The sequence below is a fragment of the Microtus oregoni genome, unplaced genomic scaffold, assembly GCF_018167655.1.
Source record: "Microtus oregoni isolate MIOR12 unplaced genomic scaffold, Mior012 000022F_ref0000154, whole genome shotgun sequence".
In the NCBI taxonomy this organism is placed as follows: Eukaryota; Metazoa; Chordata; class Mammalia; order Rodentia; family Cricetidae; genus Microtus; species Microtus oregoni.
Window position 1 is genome coordinate 8450724 of NW_024543081.1, and position 18707 is coordinate 8469430.

General features: G+C 47.0%; 2 protein-coding genes across 2 annotated transcripts in view; one reads left to right on the forward strand and one right to left on the reverse strand.

Moving 5' to 3' along the window:
• Positions 1–249: 249 nt before the first annotated feature.
• On the reverse strand, positions 250–12712 carry Ribc2 (RIB43A domain with coiled-coils 2). Its single transcript, XM_041672666.1, has 7 exons — positions 12443–12712; positions 11797–11878; positions 9506–9850; positions 7005–7123; positions 3653–3880; positions 1301–1467; positions 250–328 (listed from the first exon to the last, which is right to left on the reverse strand). Exons 1-7 carry the CDS (start codon positions 12554–12556, stop codon positions 250–252), a joined length of 1134 nt encoding a protein of 377 aa, XP_041528600.1. The 5' UTR covers positions 12557–12712.
• A 166-nt stretch (positions 12713–12878) lies between these two features.
• The window catches only part of Smc1b (structural maintenance of chromosomes 1B), a 74990-nt gene continuing 69161 nt past the window's right edge, over positions 12879–18707 (forward strand). The window contains exon 1 of the mRNA XM_041672599.1: positions 12879–12987. Within this exon, the coding sequence (XP_041528533.1) occupies positions 12879–12987 (109 nt within the window). The remainder of the gene's footprint in view (positions 12988–18707) is intronic.

The window sequence follows — 18707 nt, forward strand, 5'->3', positions numbered from 1 at the left end:
ACACAGAACACCTACGATGCTTACTGAGCTAGCAAGTGACTGTAGAAGCTAGCCCAGAGCTGGAGCCTCACACCGGCCCTCGTGTCCTCTCCGCTGTGCCCTAAGGCCACAGCACCCAGAGCTTCACAGAGCGGAGCTTCCAGAGTGCACACTCCCCAGGTGATGAAGTGTGATGAGAACGTTCAGACCAAGGAGCAGGCTCACTTTGAAATAAGTGTAACTCCGAGGGGACCACACTACTATAAACTATTAGCGGCTTCTTGTATTAAACTGTGAGAAATAATCTTCTGTGGGTTGACTTGTGGAGGCTTTATCCATTTGTTTTTTCCTGATAACAGAAGAAAAGAGATAAGCAAATATGTGAGGTAAAGCCCAGGTATTTGATGCCTACACTACAGAATCCATTCCAACACTAATGAGCTCAAAACAAGAGTTCCCTGGCCTAGAGAGACGGTTGGGGGCTAAGAGCACTTGTTGCTCTTGCAGAAAACCCAGGTTCAATTCAGAAAACCCACATGGAGGCACACAGCTATCTGTAACTCCTGTTCTAGGGGATCTGATGCTCTCTTCTGGCTTCTATATGCACTGCATGCAAGTGGCATACAGGATTTATGCAAAAATACCCCTGCACAATATTTTATATATGTGTGTATGTATGTACATACAAACACACATATATACACATATACATACATATATGTATATAAATATATGTATATATACATGTATACATATATATGCATACACACACACATATATATATATGTAAGAGTCCTTTCCACTATTCTTCAGCGGTGACACTGAAGTTAGATGAGGGACTGGGTATCAGTGACTCATGGGGACATCACCCAAGAGTATGACTGTCTTGTCAGGTCATATCTGAGTGTTCCTTTAAGCCCCAGTGGACGCCATGACAACTGTCAGACTGGAGCAGACCCCAGGGTTCCCCTCAGGACTTAGGTTCAGGATACAAGAATAGCTGAGTGAGCAAATACTTGCCTGGTGATCTTGTTGTTAGTTTATCTGCCATAGCTGCATCCTGGAGCCACTCTTGGGGTTCTGTTTATATTTGGGTGACTCTAGCATGTGAAAGAGCCTGAGAGTCCTCCTTGCCTCTGCCTGGAAAGGCTACATAGTAGGCGACCACTACACCCCAAGACTCAACTATGAAGCCTCCTCCAGAAAGTCTCCCTGATTCCCCAGGTGACTCAGTGTCCCTCAAGCACCTAAGGTACACACAGTGAGTGACCTATGGCTCTGCCCACCTACTCTGCACCTACGTGAGGTCCCTGACACTCACCGTAAATGCTGCTCCTTGGCCAGGCTGAGGTTGCTGCAGTCCAGGGCCCTGCGCAGTTCCCGCTGCAAGCGCTGCTGCTGACGCTCTTGGAGTAGGCTGGCGTGAGCCTTCTGGATCCTGCGTCGGTCCCAGTCCATGTTGTGCTGGCATTCTTCCTCCTGAAGCCTCTGAAGGCAGGAAAAGGGATTTACAACCTTCTCTTGGGGCCCAGGAGCCCAGGGCATTCATCTGAGAAACCTGGCTTCTTTTTATGAGTGGAAAAAATGAAGCTTGGAGGAGAAGGGAGGTGACCTCACCCACCCTGCCCTTGTCCTATGTGGTCTGGCTGCTTTCTGCCCTCAAATGGCATTGATGTTCTCTTATTCCTGAAGGACCTGGAACTCCCATAGTGCTCCCAGCCAGACTGATCCCAATCAGATCCTCAGGAGGGTTCCCAGCTGGCTTAGCAAGCCAAATGTTGCCCCCAGCAAGTTGTCTAATGTAGGGATCATTTGTGGAATCCCTGAGCACAATGACACTGAGCACAATGACACACCCTATGACAACAGTGTCATCATGAAGGTGTGGGTAATAGCCTAGTTCTAAAAGTCCTGCTTGTCAGATCCTTCCTTGCGAAGCATGGAGCCCTCTGGGGCACTGGATTAGTGTGGATTAGTGTGGAGAACTGACTCCCAAGACAATTCAACTTCTCACAAATGATCTTCTGGGAGAAGCAACTGGGAGGGCCATGTTGAAGGCTAGATGAACATCTACACCAGAGGAATGAGTGGTGTTCAGCATAGTCTCATGTCAGGACCCAAAGTCAGCCTGCACTGGCTTAGCCACCTGCCACCTGGGAGGGGTGTCCTTGCTTCTGGGAATCTCAGAGATCTTTCTGTAAAGGACTGTCCAAAGACGCCACAGCCAGTGGCGTCTGTAAAGGGGCTGTTCAAAGACACCATGGCCAGTGGCGTCTGTAAAGGACTGTTCAAAGACACCATGGCCAGTTGCGCACTTTTGCCTTAGCATGAGCTCTATTTCTCAGCTCACCTGGGGCTCAGAGAGCATGGAGAAGAAAAAGCACTAAGAAGCATGGAGCAAGGGCCCAAGCGAGAATCTTAATGTGTTCTTTCTCCTTTTGTGTGGTCCTGCCTTCTGAATCTTCTAGAATAAAAACTGGACCAAAATTCTGGGTTTCAGGCCAACCTTCATTCCACAGTCCAGCTGAGCAGATGTGTGACAGACTCTGCTCCTTGCTCTCCACCAGGCCGGCCTCCCCTGCACCCTATTCCAGAGCAGCCAGCCCTCACCCCAGCACCTCTGCCTGCTGGGTTGCTGAGGGGGCAGAGCACATCCTGGGAGTACTGTGGTGTAGGGGATCCCTCCCCTGACCTCTAGGACATCTCTCTTGGCATCCGTCTACCCACCCCTTCCTTGGCTGCTTTCGGCAGGTCCCCTCTTTGTAAATGATGGCCCTGCCTGAGCCGCAGACCTGAGTGTTCCGCACTGTCTGCCTCACCCAGGATCACACTCAGGACTGCTACCGTATTACTTTCTGCAGACAACAACTCCCAAATGGAAGGCTCTGGCCTTGACCTTGTTCTGAATCTTGATCAGACACCCTGTCTCCTCCTCAGCTTTTCCCCACCTACACTTCACCTGGAATTGTAGACAGAGAATGGTAAGAGTCCCCAGCGGCCACCATTCTCTCATCCTTAACAGAGAGCCACTAACTATGCATGTCCCGATGTCCTTTCCAGTTGGAGTAATCTAAATGTTGTCCAGTGAAACTCCTTAAAAATGGTATACTTACTTCTCCTTCTACACCATTTGCTCATGTATGTGATGGCTGGCATTTAAGCAGACACTTGCGCAAAGTTGGGCCCAGATGCCAAAGATAGCAGAATACAGTGGCCATAGAGCTTCTACTTAAGCCTGAGACTATGCTGAGGACCGATTATATACAGACAGATTCTACCTTGTTTAAAACGCTGTAGCCAGTGCTTTTGGTTTCCTTTTCTTTTGCCAAATCAGGCAAACCTAATCCCACAGATGTCTAGTGGACATTATACAGTTAACACATCCAAAGTTGTACCAGTGAGCCCCTCTCCACCAGTATGGCCCTCCCACCAACTTCCCATCTCTGTAGAAACCAGGTCCACCCTCTAAAAGGTCCGCAGTCATCCTCTGCTCATCTCTCACACCTGCTACACACATCATGCGTGGCCGTAGTTTTTGGCTCTTATTCCCCTCCCACCGGAATGAAAGCTACCTACAGCAGAGGCATCTCTCAGAATGAGCACTGACACAGGAGCTGGGTGTGGGGGCAGCTCGGGGGTGCAGAGGCGGCTCTGTGGCCCAGGAGGAGCTCACCAGCTTCTCCTGGATCTGTTGCTTCTGAGTGAAGCGAATCTCCTCCAGCTGCTCCTTGCTCATGCCCTTCCAGCGGTCAGGGACTACACGGTGAGGCCCGAAGGAGCTGGCTGCCTGCTGCGGGTTCTCAGAGAGCAGGTCCCCATGCAGCAGGTTGGTGATCTCAGTCATATTGTCCTCTTGCTCTTTCTGCTTCTCTTGCCTCTTCCGTTCTGCCAACTCCATAACCTATGTAGAGAAGGACCTCTGGAGTGACTGCAGGGTCAAGACCACATCTGGGCCCTGGCTGCAGGCTGGAGATTATCAGAGCACTGTTGGGCAGTGGCTGGGCTTTAGCTCATTCCCCACTGGTGTGTGTACGACTGTAGGCTCTGCACCAATTTGTCAGAGCAACGGCTGCCCCACTGGCTTGTTTCCAGTACAGGGCAGTGTGTACCCCATGGTCCCTAAAACCCGTGGACATCTGTAGGCCACCGCCACAAGCCTCCACAGTGGTGACTTCTAAAGGTGGTAGCACACAGCTGCCTCAGCAGTCCTAACAGTTTCAGCATAGCCCCCATTGCAAATGAATTCCTGCCTGGTGGTGGTGGTGCACACCTTTAATCCCAGGACTCAGGAGGCAGAGGCAGGTGGATCTCTGTGAGTCTGAGACCAGTCTGATCTACAGAGAGAGTTCCAGAACATCCAGGGCTATACAGGGAAATACTATCTCGGGGGGCAGGGGAGAAGAACTCCTGTTGATTCACTGCTCAAAGCCTGGACGTGAAGGACTGTGTGATTTGTATAGAATGCCTGCCCTCTCTGGACTGCAGGTATTTCTCTGTACAATCAAGGGATGGTTATTCTTGGTTGTTAACTTGACTACATCTACATCTGGACTTATCTAAAACCCAAGCTGCTGGGTACCTGTATGAAAGATTTTTTTTGTGTGTGTGAGAATTGGATTATTTGAGGTAGGAAGACTGTAGTGATTTGAATAAGAATGGTTCCCAAAGGATCATATATTTGAGTACTTAGTCACAAGGGAGTGGATTAGGAGGTGTGGCCTTGTTAGAGAAAGTGTGTTGCTGGGGGTGGGCTTTAAGGTTTCAAGAGTCCACACCAGGCCCAGGGTCTCTCTTCCTGCTGCCTGAGGGATAGCATGAAAAGCTCTCCGATACTTCCCCTGTGCCACGCATGCCGCCATTCCCACCATGACAATAAACGGACTCACCCTCGGAAACTGTGAGCAAGCCCCCAATTACACGCTTTCTTTCCTAAGAGCTGCCCTGATCATGGGGTCTCTTCACAGAAACAGAGCACTGACTAAGACAGTGACCCACCTTACATCTGGGTCACACCTGGTAGCAGCCTGTATAAAGGATACAGGAGAAGGAAGCCCTTGCCCTTCGCCAGCTTATCCTCACTCTCACTGGCAAGCTCATTCCTCCACTGGCGTTAGAGGCTACTTCTTTGGGATTCTGAGGTATACTGAACACCACCTGAGACATCCAGCCTCATGGATCAATTGGACAACTACTGGGTTCTTGGACTTTCTTTCAGAAGACGGCCATTGTTGGAATCACCTGACCATGACCTCTAAGCCACTCTAGTAAACCCCATTTATATAGAGAGATTCGGTCTATCAGATCTGTTTCTCTAGAAAACCCTGACTAATACAGGTGGATTGGGAGACATTTCCCAGCCTTGGCTGCTCTTCTTAGAGAAGAATGAGCAGAGGACTTGAAAGGCAGGGGCTTGCAAGAGGCCAGCTGCCTTGTCATCAAGCACAGCTTTTGTGGCAGACAAGACCAAATTCAAATACTTGCCATTTAGCATTTGGATATCCTTAGAAAATCTCTCATCCCTCAGAGCCTTGCTCATCCTTCTGAGCCTTTCTCTACCAGTGAAAAAGCATTAATCAGCCTCTGTGGTAGGGCTGTCAAATAGTCAAACATGCTAGCAGGGAATTGTTGCCACAGTTAAAAATCTCAGCCACCAGGATTGGAGAGATTAGCTCAATGTTTAAGAGCAGAGGACCTAAGTTTTGTTCCCAGCACCTATATCAGGCAGCTCCCAGCTTCCTGTAACTCCAACTCCAGAGGATCTGACTTTGGCCTCTGTAGGTACCCGCATTCACATGGCTCACATGTGTAGAGAGCTGCCTGGAGCCGCACCTTAAAGATGGCGCTGGCTTCCGCCCTCCGCGATCCCGAAAGCGAGTGCTCTCTAGGATAAACAACTCCATATATGGCTAAGGCCAGGCTCACGCTATCATCATGTGATGATCGTAAGCTGCTTGCATATGCGTGAACCTATGGGCGATGCCCATGTGGCGATCCAGGATTGGCGGCCCAGGCATTCTTAAGGGCTGGGAGAGGCTTGCCCGGGGAGAGAGATTCGATTGTCAACAAGGTCCTGAACAAACTGTTTATAAGAAGAGCTCCGGTGTCGCGTCATCCTTGCTGGTCGAGGCAGTCGCGACACACATGTATGCACACACACACACACACACACACACACACGATTAAAAATAATAGGTCTTAAAACAAGTAGTGGCTACTGTTCAGAGTCCTGAGGATGGGCTAAACTGTCCTAACACTGTGTGCATCCTCATACTGAATAAAGAGCAGGTGCTATGGCCATTCCTGCTGACTATTACATTGTGCACACCTTTCATCCCAGCACTTGAGGGGCAGAGGCAGGTGGATCTCAGTGAGTTTGAAGCCAGCCTGGTTTACAGAGTGAGTTCCAGGACAGGAACTATACTGAGAAACCCTGTCTTGATTAAAAAAAGAAAAAAGCAAGTAAATGTGAAATAAAGTCAGCCATTTTCTTCCTGAAACCATATCTCTAGAGACAGGGAGAATGGTAAATCACTCAGAACTGCATGGGGAAACAGCAACAAACCCCCAAAACCTGGAGGAGAAAGCCGTTTCCAAAGGAGTAAGGAACTCAGCAACTTCAGAGGAGCTGGAGGACAGGAAGCCTAGGGGAAATCGGGCAGCTGAGAAGTGAAGGGTGCCATTTGTCTGCTCCGACGGCCTCATGACTGAGCTTGTGATACAGTAAGAACTGAGACCAGCCCAGGCCAAGTGGTGCTCACGTGGGCAGAGGCTCCTTCTGTTCTGGAGGTCTGAAAAAGTGACAGCTTTCCCCACCCATGCGGGTGGTGAAGTTCACCAGTTTCAGTTTGCGTTGAGGGTCAGGCCAAACCAGATCTCACTGACCTCCGTTATGGTGTGAGCCCTGTCAAGGGCTTTGTCAGAGCTGGTGGTGTATGCAGTCTGAACTTGGGACCCCTCCAAACGTAGGGAGACCTGGAGGAAGCAGCTATGTCCCTCCCTTCAGCCTGAGTTCAGGGTGTGGATACCTGGTTCTTGTTGAACTCTTTCATGGCTGCACAGACTTCCTTCCTGGTCAAGCCTTCTAGCTTCTGCAAGTCTCTGGCTGTTTCATCGAACTTTAGTCTTGTCTGCGTGTGGAAGTCCTCTGCCAGGAGACAAGATGCCATCAGCCTGAGTATGCCCACCAGAGTGTGGTGGTCCACACTCATTTCTACTATGGAAGAAAAGGAGGAGTACGTGGAGGGGGGAAGTTACTCCGCTCACAGGTTCTGGGAGAGCTGGGATAATTTAAGTGCAGCTATAGATCTTCACGAGTAAGAGGTACTATGGTACTATGGGTATAAACTCTATGGATCGATTATATCTGCTGTGAATTGGTGATGTCTGCAGCAGTCCTAGGGTAAATTAGCTAGACCTTGCTAACTGGTCTATCAGGAGATGGTTTCAGCCTTACAAAGGCAAGAAGTGGTAGGAACTAGGAAAGAGGGCTGTAGAGACCAGACAAGACCCAGAGTAGAGTGCCAAGTCACAGATACTTGTGGAGTGGCGGCAAAAATTTGCCAGGTCAGTGAGGGGGACAAGGCAGAATGAAACTGGAGGGTACCAGAGTGAAGTAGGAAGGTTTTGAATCAGAACAGGCTTCCAAACATGGCCTAGCACTGCTAGCAGCACTTTTGCTTAACCTCTGTGCCCCTCCCCTGCCCACCCTCCTCTGAGGCACAGTGCCAGTATGCAATGAACAAATAAAAAGTCAAGGGTCAGCAGCTTCTTCTTTCTCTACTTGTACTTAGAGAGGCTCCTCGTTATCTCCAAAAACAAAGAGCACACTCTTTGTGGTGCTAGGGATGCAGGGCCTCACACACACTAGGTATGTGCTCTACCACTGTGCTCTACCACAGTCGCGAAGGACCAGACTCTTTAACCTTGGCTTCCTGACCTCTGCAAACCTTCATCCTTAGCTCACTTGTCGTCTGTTAATCTGTCATGCATCAGAGAGTGATCAAGAGCCTAGATTGGGCCCCACATTGCTCAGGATGCACACAACACAGAGGTGATAAATGGGGGTTCAAAGCACACAAACTCTCCAAACAGATATACAAAGTGTGCTAGTCCATAGAGGGAAGGAAGGGTGAGAGAGGAAATGCTGGGAATGCCTGGCTGGGAAAGCTGGAGGGTAGGGACCAAGAAACTGCTTTTCTAGGAGGATATGCAAAGGCCCTGAGGGTGGGAGTGACATGATGCAATCCCAAGTGAGCGAGCCAAAATGTTTGAAGTGCCATGAAGGAGGTGGAGACACCAGCTGATGCTGTCTATGGTGGCAGAGGCCCAACATGTACAGTCTATGGGTTGCACTGACTTACTGTACATCCCATGAAGACATTTGACAGCTTTGAGGTAGGGTGAGGGCATGGATGTGGCATGGTTCAGTGTGGCATTTCTTGAGAAGTTTTGTTCTGCCTGATGTATTGGGAATGGATTGGAGGGGGAGTAACGGTAGAAAGCCACTAGCAGAGGTCCATCCAGGCGAGAAAATCTGACAGCTAGTCTCAGCAGTGGTGGCAAACGGACAGTGAGAAGTGGGCTTAAAGAACATGTAGGAGGCAGAAGGGGCACAGTTGAGGATGGCTGAAGATGAGGTCAGGATTGTCAGATCTCTGGTTTGACAGGTAGGGGGGAGGCTGAAGGAGAAGACCCAACAGAGCAACCAGGGAAAGAACTGGTGTGAAAACCAAATCAAATGAATGTATCAATGGGGCTGAGGCTGAGAACTGACTTTGGAGAGGGGAAGATGGAGATCGTGGGCCCTGCTGGCCACAGCAACTCTAGTGGACAAGGTGGGCAGGGAAAGGGTCTGAGAGGGAAGCCATCAGGGAGAAAAGAGGCTGGGAGGGGCCCAAGCTGAGCAGGGGGACTGAATCAACACACAAACAGGAGCAGCTGGGAAGTCAGAACAATCTTCCTGGCAACTCTTACTGTTCAGTCACTAGTAGCCTGCTCAGAGGACCAGATGCTGCTAGGAGTGCCTGCCAAGGAGAGGCTGATGGCCTCCATGCAGGCAGATCTCACTAGGGTTTTGTTGTTCCCCACGGAGAGGTTCTCTGGGTCCACTGAGTCCTATGAGGACCTGCTAGCCCTGGGCCTGTGACTGTGCTCCCAAAGGACCTCGTGGATCCTCCATTTCCATGCATTTATTCATCTTCTAAGCAGACCCTGCTTCAGCTCCTGTGTCCAGGTTCCCGCCCAACATGAGTCCCACCTCGGCTTCCCTCAGTAATGAACCTGGGAGTGAAATAAACTCTTTCCTCCCCACGTTGCTTTTGGTCATGGTGTTTCATCACAGCAACAGGAAGCAAAGGAAGGCAATAAGAGTGCTCAGAAAGTGTTTCCTATACTGTAGAGGCTTGAAATGCTGACTCTGAGGACCGAGGTTTTGACTTTTGTAGTAATGTTGGTGGAGCTTTGAAAAGCATCCACAAACACTGCACTGGAAAGACTCTTGAGATCAACCTCACTTCTCTTTGGTTACCTGCAAGCTTGTGGTCAACCCGCGCTCTCTCCCACTCTCTGTGCTGTTGCAGGGACCATTCTCTGTTCTGCTCCTGCTGGAATCTCTTCCTCTCGTGGAAGTTTAAATCCTCTCCCATGAACTTCTGCATTCCTGATATGGTGTTCCTCATGTCATTGTCTGACACCCGGGCTGGGAGATCTTTCTTGAGGGCCAGGGGGTCCGAGAGATCGAACTCACGGCGAGTTTCTGGCTTCTGAAAGCTCTGCTGGAAGTCATTGATAGCGCGACAGAGTTGTTTCCTGTCCCTCCGTTCGCGGTCATGGAGTATGCACATGACTTTGTCATTGTGCTTCATGTCAGCAGCTAGGAAAGACACAGGACACATATCAGCTACGATGAATAAGAATGAATCTACTTTAGAACTGATTTTCATGACTTAAGGACAATGTTCCCAGACTGTAACATAACCATTAAAGGAACAGCATCCGCATATATAAAAAATACTTACAAACATCTTAAGTACATAGGAAAACCAACTGGGAAATGAACACAGGTAAAGCACTATAAAGAAACCCAAGTGGATAACATATTTAGATAAGAACACTAACCTTTCATGGGACACATTCAGACAGAATGCTTAAAATGCCACCAATGCACACACTAGTCCCGACATGAGGAATGAGATTGAGACGGCTGCACCCACTGCTGTTGAAGTGTAATTGGAGTACTTCTAACAGAGCAATCTGAGCCATCAATTCAACGCTAGTGTCTCTCTCACACGTGCACAAGGCATGTGATACATGGATATTAACTGAAGCAGTATTTGCCAAAAACCTTTTAAAATCTGGGTGTGGTGGTGCACATCTTCAGTCCCCAGCAGTTGGGAGGCAGAGACCAGCCTGCCTGGTCTACATGGTCTGTGCTTTCACAGGCAGGCCTATCTGCACACACATGTGCATATACCCTCACACACACACCATACACAGACACAAAGGCACACAAAAGCAAGGAAACATAGATAGTACATCTATAAACACATTGGAAATACACACTTCTATAGAAGGAAAAAAGGGGAAACTATAACGGGGTACTCGTGTTATATACAACATAGTTTTCAGAAAGAACTCTTGAAGATGCCTGAGGTCAGCAAGGCAAAATGTTGACATCAAGCTTCGTGGTGGACACATGTGTGTCTGCTACATTGGTTTGATAAGTCTGAACTACTTTACAAACAAGAACGAAAAGTGTGAAAAATGTACAATAGTATAAACAAAAGCAACTTTATTCATAATTGAATCACTTGAACATAACCACTGATAAGAAACTTTGTCTTTTTCTGCCCATATTTCTTAAAGCCTAAATTGATAGCACGTTTGTCTCTACAATTATATGCCCAGCTTTTTTATACTTAAAAAATCCTATGGCATTTTAAAAACCCAGTGTTCAACAATTGGTGAAATTGCTGGCCATGAAAGGAAAACTGAATTCTTTTTTAATTGATTTTTATTGAGCTCTACATTTTTCTCTGCTCCCCTCCCTGCCTCTCCCCTCCTCCCTTCAGCCCTTCCCCAAGGTCCCCATGCTCCCAATTTACTAGGAGATCTTGTCTTTTTCTACTTCCCATGTAGATTAGATCTATGTAAGTCTTTCTTAGTGTCCTCATTGTTGTCTAAGTTGTCTGGGATTGTGGTTTGTAGGCTGGTTTTCTTTGCTTTATATTTAAAAACCACGTAGGAAAACTGGATTCTGTTTGACATTTTGAACTAGAACCTAGAACACTATTTGAGCTACATGTATGTAAATACTATATGCACACATGTTACATACCATATGTAAATCACTGAGTCAGCTCAGAGATCTGAGCTCCCGGAGTTGTGTGTCACTTGTTATCAACAGTTGTCCTCCACAGAAGATCAGCTTTGAGTCTGAAGTAGAGAATGTGTACATGTGTGTGTTTAAGCTTTTCCCTTTTAGAGAAAGGTTTTTTTTTTAAGAAAACAATGAAAAACACTCCTTTTATTTAAAATACATTTCTTAAGATGTACATTGAAATTCATTAGCTGCTTTTTCTTGAGAGGAAGAATATTCTCTTTCAGTTAACTGAGCACAAGAAATTGTGGAATTTTAAAAGGAGAAAGACCATGCGAATGATAACTCTGTGTGTGTATGTGTGTGTGTGTGTGTTCTCATTCATGCACATGCAGGAGACTGAATCCAGGGCCCTGAGAACACACAGCATTTGCTCTGGCTTCCACAGAAATGAAGACAAGAGGTCTTAAGCTATAGACGGACATCTTAGAAATGCTCACCAAAAGATTCATGCCTAGCTTTTTCAGTTGCTTCTTTTATCTTCTGGTCCTGAACTTGGACATCCCAGGCTTGTGTGTCTCCCTAGGTACGGACGAGGAAAGAGAGGTAAGAGCTGGCTAGTATTATTCAGTAGGCTACAATTCCCCTCATCTGGCCACAGAATCAACAAATTGCCTTCCCATGCTTGGATGGGTTTGCTTATACCTGGGTGTCCTGCCTGTGCTGTTTTCACCAGGACTTCCTCCACTTCCTTAACCCACACACATCCCCCCAGCACTGGTTAGGTACCACCCTTCTGGGAAGCCCTCTCTGATTTCCCCCTCCAGGCTCCAGTCTGTGCCGGTGCTCATCCCACTGCGTTTTCTGTAGCCATTTTAAGGCATTGTCTCTTTCACTACGTGGTGAACTCTGCAAGGTCTCCCACCTCCTGGACCCCACTCAGGTAACCAGGGCATTTGCCACCTGGAAGAATGGGAAAACTGAGCTAAACAGGAGAATAGCAAAAAGGCAAATGCTGGCTCCCACTGGCTCCCGCTGGGCCACTGTTGGTGAGCGTAAGGCTTTTCAAGTCTATCCAGGCAAACTTGGTACTTCGGTATAAACGTTCCTTCCAAGCATTGCCTCCCCCCTCTCCCGGCGCCTTACCCCAATAATCCTGTTCCTGGCGTTGAAGACCCGTCCCTGTCTGCACAGCTCCATGTAACGCTTCTTTTCGAGGCTGGCGTCCTGTTGCAGGTCCTTAACCAGCGCTACCTCCATGGCTCTGGAATCCGGCGGGGCTTCAGCAGCTTTCAGAACAAACGCGGTAGGAAAAGGTCACAGAAATAAGCAAGCTGCAGCTTCCAGAAGCAGCAAGCAGCACTCCCAAAAGTTTGGAAGCTGATCTGTCCCAGCGACCACCAAGAGCCTGCTTTCGGCAACAAGCGGTGGCACAGGAATCGGATTTCCCGGGAAACGCCAACAATCTCCGTTGCTAGGGAAAGGCGCTTCGCTCGCGCCAGTCTCGCGAGACTTGGCAAAGCGCTTCCCGCGCTTTTCCTCCGTGGCGCACGAGGAGGCGGCTGAGGCACGGAGGACAGCCATGGGGCACCTTGAGTTGCTGCTCGTGGAGAATTTCAAGTCGTGGCGAGGCCGCCAGGTCATCGGTCCCTTCAAGAGGTTCACCTGCATCATCGGCCCCAATGGCTCTGGTAACCAGCGCCCCAGAGCAGTTCAGCCCAAGGGGACACTGCCTCCCGCTGTAGACCCAAGGGGCCCTGGGGGCCTGCTCTCGCCTGTCGTTGGCCTGGGGGAACCCAGACACCCCAACCCCCATTGTAGGCCTGAGGTGACCCCACCCCTAACACTGTGGGCTGGAGGGGACCCCACCCCTAACACTGTAGGCTGGAGGGGACCCGGGGGGCCTGCTCTTGTCATTGCTGGCCTGGGGTGACCCAATCACCGCCAATCCCTGCTGCCGCCCAGAGGGGACCGAGTCCCCCCACAGACCGCTGTAGGCCCGAGGGGGACCCAATCACCCCAATCCCTGCTGTCGCCCTGAGGGGACCGAGCCCCCCCCCCACAGCTGTAGACCCGAGGGGGACCCGGTCACCCCCAGTCCCTGCTGCCGCCCAGAGGGGACCAAGTCTGCCCCCCCCACTGCTGTAGGCCTGAGGGCGCCCAGTCACCCCCAGTCCCTGCTGTCGCCCTGAGGGGACCAAGTCCGTCCCACACACACACTGCTGTAGACCCGAGGGGGACCCGGTCACCCCCAATCCCTGCTGACGCCCTGAGGGTACCGAACACCCACACCCCACCCCACTGTAGGCCTGACTGTGGCCTGAGGTTTTACTGTTTCCCCAGACTCCGCCAGCCAGTGGCCGCCCTCACCCGTCCCGACGCGCCGCGCCCCACCCCAACGACAGCAAGTGCCCATGAAGTGGATTTGACCTTGGTTGGGAAAAACAAAACAAAACACGTGTGCAAGCATGGTTAATGTAAAGAAAGGGAATGTAGTGCCCACAAGGTAATCTCTAAAGGCTGTTTCCTGGCTGGTGCTGAGGTGAAATCCTTCGCAGCAGTGGTCTCCAGTCTGAACGCTACAGACCGGTTTGTCTTTTTCAACAAATGATTGTTAAGCCCAACCAGCAGTTAATGTTTACTAACCATACTATCTGAAGCTACCCTCTGAATTACCATCCAGCTTATTTTTTTCCATTTTAGATTTCTAGTGATATGATCTTTTTTTAAAAAAAAATTCATATAAAAATAGTATACACGTAATATAAAAACCTTCAAATTAAGAATAGAAAATCAAGTCGGGCAGTGGTGGCGCACACCTTTAATCCCAGCACCCGGGAGGCAGAGGCTGGAGGATCTCTTGTGAGTTCAAGGCCAGCTTGGTCTACAAGAGCTAGTTCCAGGACAGGCTCCAAAACTACAGAGAAACCCTGTCTCGAAAAAAAAAAAGAGTAGAAAATCAAACATTTATTTATAATTCAGAGATGATGACTCTGTTCCTTTGGGGCATAGCCATACAGATTTTGCTCTATATAAGCTTTAAACTTTTGAAAACGGTTAATACGTAATGTTTCTTCTTCAGAAGATTAGCCTTTTCTTAAATGCTCAGCTGATGATCAAATTCAGGTTTTCTCAATTAATTTCAAAGCAGCCTTCGGCCAGAACCCTTTCCACTTCAGACTCGCACAGTGTATCAGAATGTTATATCCTTTAAATTCATCTTAATTTAGCACAATGCTTTTACTTTTAAATCCTTCCATGGCTTCCCATAATCTAAACATAAAGTTCATTTCCTTTAATGTTGTATGTTGTAATTCTTAGATAACCTAGCCTTTCTCCTCTTACACCCCCAAGTATAAAAGCAATATTCTGCGTTTTAAAAAAACTGGAATAGCACCATGCTTTCTCATTTCTTTGTACCTATGATCAAGTTACTCTTTTTTCCTGGGCTGTTATATTTAGCTTTAACACTCCCTCTCTCAATTGATTTGCTCCTTAAAACTTAACCTAGAATTATTTCCTAATAAGCTAGCTCAAGCTAGAGAAATGGCTCAGTGGTTACAGGTACTAGCTGCTCTTCAGAGGACCTGGATCTAGTTTCCAGCATCCAAATGGTAGCTCACAACCATTGTAATTCTAGCTCCAAGGAATCTTCACAATCTCTTTTGACTTTTGCAGGCGCCAGGCACACATGTAGTATGCATACATACATGCAGAAAAAAACACAATAATTATTTTTAAAATACAGCTTGGTCTCTAGCTATTAGTGCTTCTGTTAGGTGTTTCTGTGATATTTCACATTTTCCTTAGAAGTTATTATAGTATTTGCTAAATTTATTGGAAACGTATTTTAGGAATCAAATATTTTGCTCTAAAACATGTTTGAATTTGTGCCTCTTCATTTGTAAAATGTAAATACCAATTTCACAGAAATCGTTACAAAAAATAAAAATAAAATAACAGATAGTAGGTGTTCAGCACCAAAAATGTTACAACAGATTGATCCCATTACCCCACTGTAAGCACCTTAGGGCAGTGCAAAGAAAAATTACAACAAATTTAAAGAGCTAATTGACTTTTGTTTGTGATTGTAGCATTATTCTATGAAGTAGAATCAGTATTCTATTAGGAATAACAGAGCGGTTGGCTTTTATAAGAACAATAAAAGTGGATTGGCCAACAGTAGGTTATGACAGGTTACTTTCCTTATACCCTTCTGAGGTAGATTGGACTCTCTAATTGGTTGTTGTGACCTTCCAGCTTTCAGGACAAGCCAGTATATGTGGGAATTTACTGGCTTCCTTAGAAGTTTAGTTTGACTGTATAGAAATTATATGAGTTATTTTATTTGGTTTGGTCTCATAGTCTGGTATCTAGTTATGAGGATAGTCCAAAGCTATGGTCTCCATTAAGTTTTGATAGTGCAAAACCTATATTTTACTGCTTTTTTTTAACCCTGGTACTTAACAGAGTGCCTGGCACATGTTCAGAAAATGTTTGTAGGATGATTGAATATTTTGATGGCTAAGAGATCAAAATTGAAGAAACTTTTAAGAATTTGAACTAGGAATGACAAAAAGAGAGGTACAGAGTTATGTTTTGAGGAGTTGGAATCAAAAAGGATTGGAATAACAATAGTGTAACTTTTATAATAAAAGTTTTCAAATCTTGGTTCATCTGTGTTAAGCTACCGTAGTCTAAAATATATCTCTTTCAGAATAGCTGCTTTCCTAATGTTCTTTTTAAATTATTCATGGCAGATATCTTTAGTCTTCTGTCTTGGTTTGTTCATTTTTTTTATAACAGATGGTTGTTAACATTAGTGGACAGATTAGCACTTTACATTTCTCTCCCATTGTTCTATTCTTTCATCACCCAGTTTTATCTTTCCAAGATATTACCATAAGTAATTGTCTTTTTTACATATTAGATGACTGTCTTTTTTTTTAGAATTTTTTTTTTATTGAGAAAAGGAAAAAAAACAAGTTTCCGCCTCCTCCCAGCCTCCCATTTCCCTCCCTCTCCTCCCATCCTTCTCCCCCTCCTCCCACCCTTCTCCCCCTCCCCCTACTCCTCTCCCCCTCCCTCTCCAGTCCAAAGAGCAGTCAGGGTTCCCTGCCCTGTGGTAAGTCCTAGGTCCTCCCACCCTGTCCATATCTAGGAAGGTGAACATCCAAACTGGCTAGGCTCCCACAAAGCCAGCACATTAAGTAGGATCAAAACCCCGTGCCATTGTCCTTGGCTTCTCATCAGCCCTCATTGTTCGCCATGTTCAGAGAGTCCGGTTTTATCCCATGCTTTTTCAGTCACAGTCCAGCTGGCCTTGGTGAGCTCCCAATAGATCAGCTCCACTGTCTCAATGGGTGGGTGCACCCCTCGTGGTCCCGACTTCTTTGCTCATGTTCTCCCTTCTTCTGCTCCTCATTGGGACCTTGGGAGCTCAGTCCAGTGCTCCAGTGTGGGTCTCTGTCTCTATCTCCATCCATCACCGGATGAAGGTTCTATGGTGATATGCAAGATATTCGTCAGTATTGCTATAGGATAGGGTCATTTCAGGTTCCCTATCCTCAGCTGCCCAAGGAACTAACTGGGGACATTGCCTTGGGCTCCTGGGAGCCACTCTAGGTTCAAGTCTCTTGCCAACCCTAAGGTGGCTCCCTTAACTAAGAATTGTGCTTCCGTGCTCCCCTATCCAACCTTCCTTTATCCCAATCATCCTTTTTCCCCAAGTTCCCCCCATCCTCCCCTTCTCCCTTTTCTCTCCCCATCTCCCCTTACCCCCATCCCACCCCACCCCCAAGATCCCAATTTTCTCCCCGGCAATTTTGTCTACTTCCCATAGCCAAGAGGATAACTATATGTTTTTCCTTGGGTTCACCTTCTTACTTAGCTTCTTTAGGTTCACCAATTGTAGACTCCGTGACCCTTATTTATGGCTAGAAACCAATTATGAATGAGTACATCCCATGTTCATCTTTTTGGGTCTGGGTTACCTCACTTAGTATAGTGTTTTCTATTTCCATCCATTTGCATGCAAAATTCGAGAAGTCATTGTTTTTTACCGCAGCGTAGTACTCTAATGTGTATATATTCCACACTTTCTTCATCCATTCTTCCATTGAAGGGCATCTAGGTTGTTTCCAGGTTCTGGCTATTACAAATAATACTGCTATGAACATAGTTGAACAAATGCTCTTGTCATATGATAGGACATCTCTTGGGTATATTCCCAGGAGTGGTATTGCTGGGTCCAGGAGTAGGTTGATCCCGAATTTCCTGAGAAACCGAAACACTGATTTCCAAAGTGGTTGCACAAGATTGCATTCCCACCAGCAATGGATGAGGGTACCCCTTCTTCCACAGCCTCTCCAGCAAAGGCTATCATTGGAGTTTTTTTTTTATTTTAGCCATTTTGACAGGTGTAAGATGATATCTCAAAGTTGTTTTGATTTGCATTTCCCTGATCGCTAAGGAGGTTGAGCATGACCTTAAGTGTCTTTTGGCCATTTGAACTTCTTCTGTTGAGAATTCTCTGTTCAGTTCAGTGCCCCATTTTTTAATTGGGTTAATTAGCATTTTAAAGTCTAGTTTCCTGAGTTCTCTATATATTTTGGAGATCAGACCTTTGTCTGTTGCGGGGTTGGTGAAGATCTTCTCCTAGTTAGTAGGTTGCTTTTTTGTCTTAGTGACAGTGTCCTTTGCTTTACAGAAGCTTCTCAGTTTTAGTAGGTCCCATTTATTCAATGTTGCCCTTAATGTCTGTGCTGCTGGGGTTATACATAGGAAGCGATCTCCTGTGCCCATCTGTTGTAGGGTACTTCCCACTTTCTCTTCTGTCAGGTTCAATGTGTTCTGACTGATATTGAGGTCTTTAATCCATTTGGACTTGAGTTTTGTGCATGGTGATAGATATGGGTCTATTTTCATTCTTCTACAGGTTGACATCCAGTTATGCCAGCACCATTTGCTGAAGATGCTTTCTTTCTTCCATTGTATACCTTTAGCTCCTTTATCGAAAATGAGGTGATCATAGGTTTGTGGGTTAAAATTCGGGTCTTCTATACGATTCCATTGCTCAACTTCTCTGTTTTTATGCCAGTACCACACTGTTTTCATTACTGTAGCTCTGTAATAGAGTTTGAAGTCAGGGATGGTAATGCCTCCAGAGATCCTTTATTGTATAGGATTGTTTTGGCTATCCTGGGTTTTTTGTTTTTCCATATAAAGTTGATTATTGTCCTCTCAAGATCTGTGAGGAATTTTGATGGGACCTTGATGGGGATTGCATTGAATCTATAAATTGCCTTTGGTAGAATTGCCATTTTTACTATGTTGATCCTCCCAATCCAAGAGCAAGGGAGATCCTTCCATTTTCTGGTATCCTCCTCAATTTCTTTCTTCAATGCCTTAA

Bases quoted from the DNA above. Each gene is read 5' to 3' on its own strand.
- Ribc2 (XM_041672666.1), bottom strand. From the start codon at position 12,556: ATGGAGGTAGCGCTGGTTAAGGACCTGCAACAGGACGCCAGCCTCGAA. The intron at 3,881-7,004 runs GTATCCACACCC...TTCTCTACATAG, and splicing joins AAGAGTTCAACAAGAACCAG to GTTATGGAGTTGGCAGAACG. The intron at 1,468-3,652 runs GTGAGCTCCTCC...TCCTGCCTTCAG, and splicing joins AACAGATCCAGGAGAAGCTG to AGGCTTCAGGAGGAAGAATG.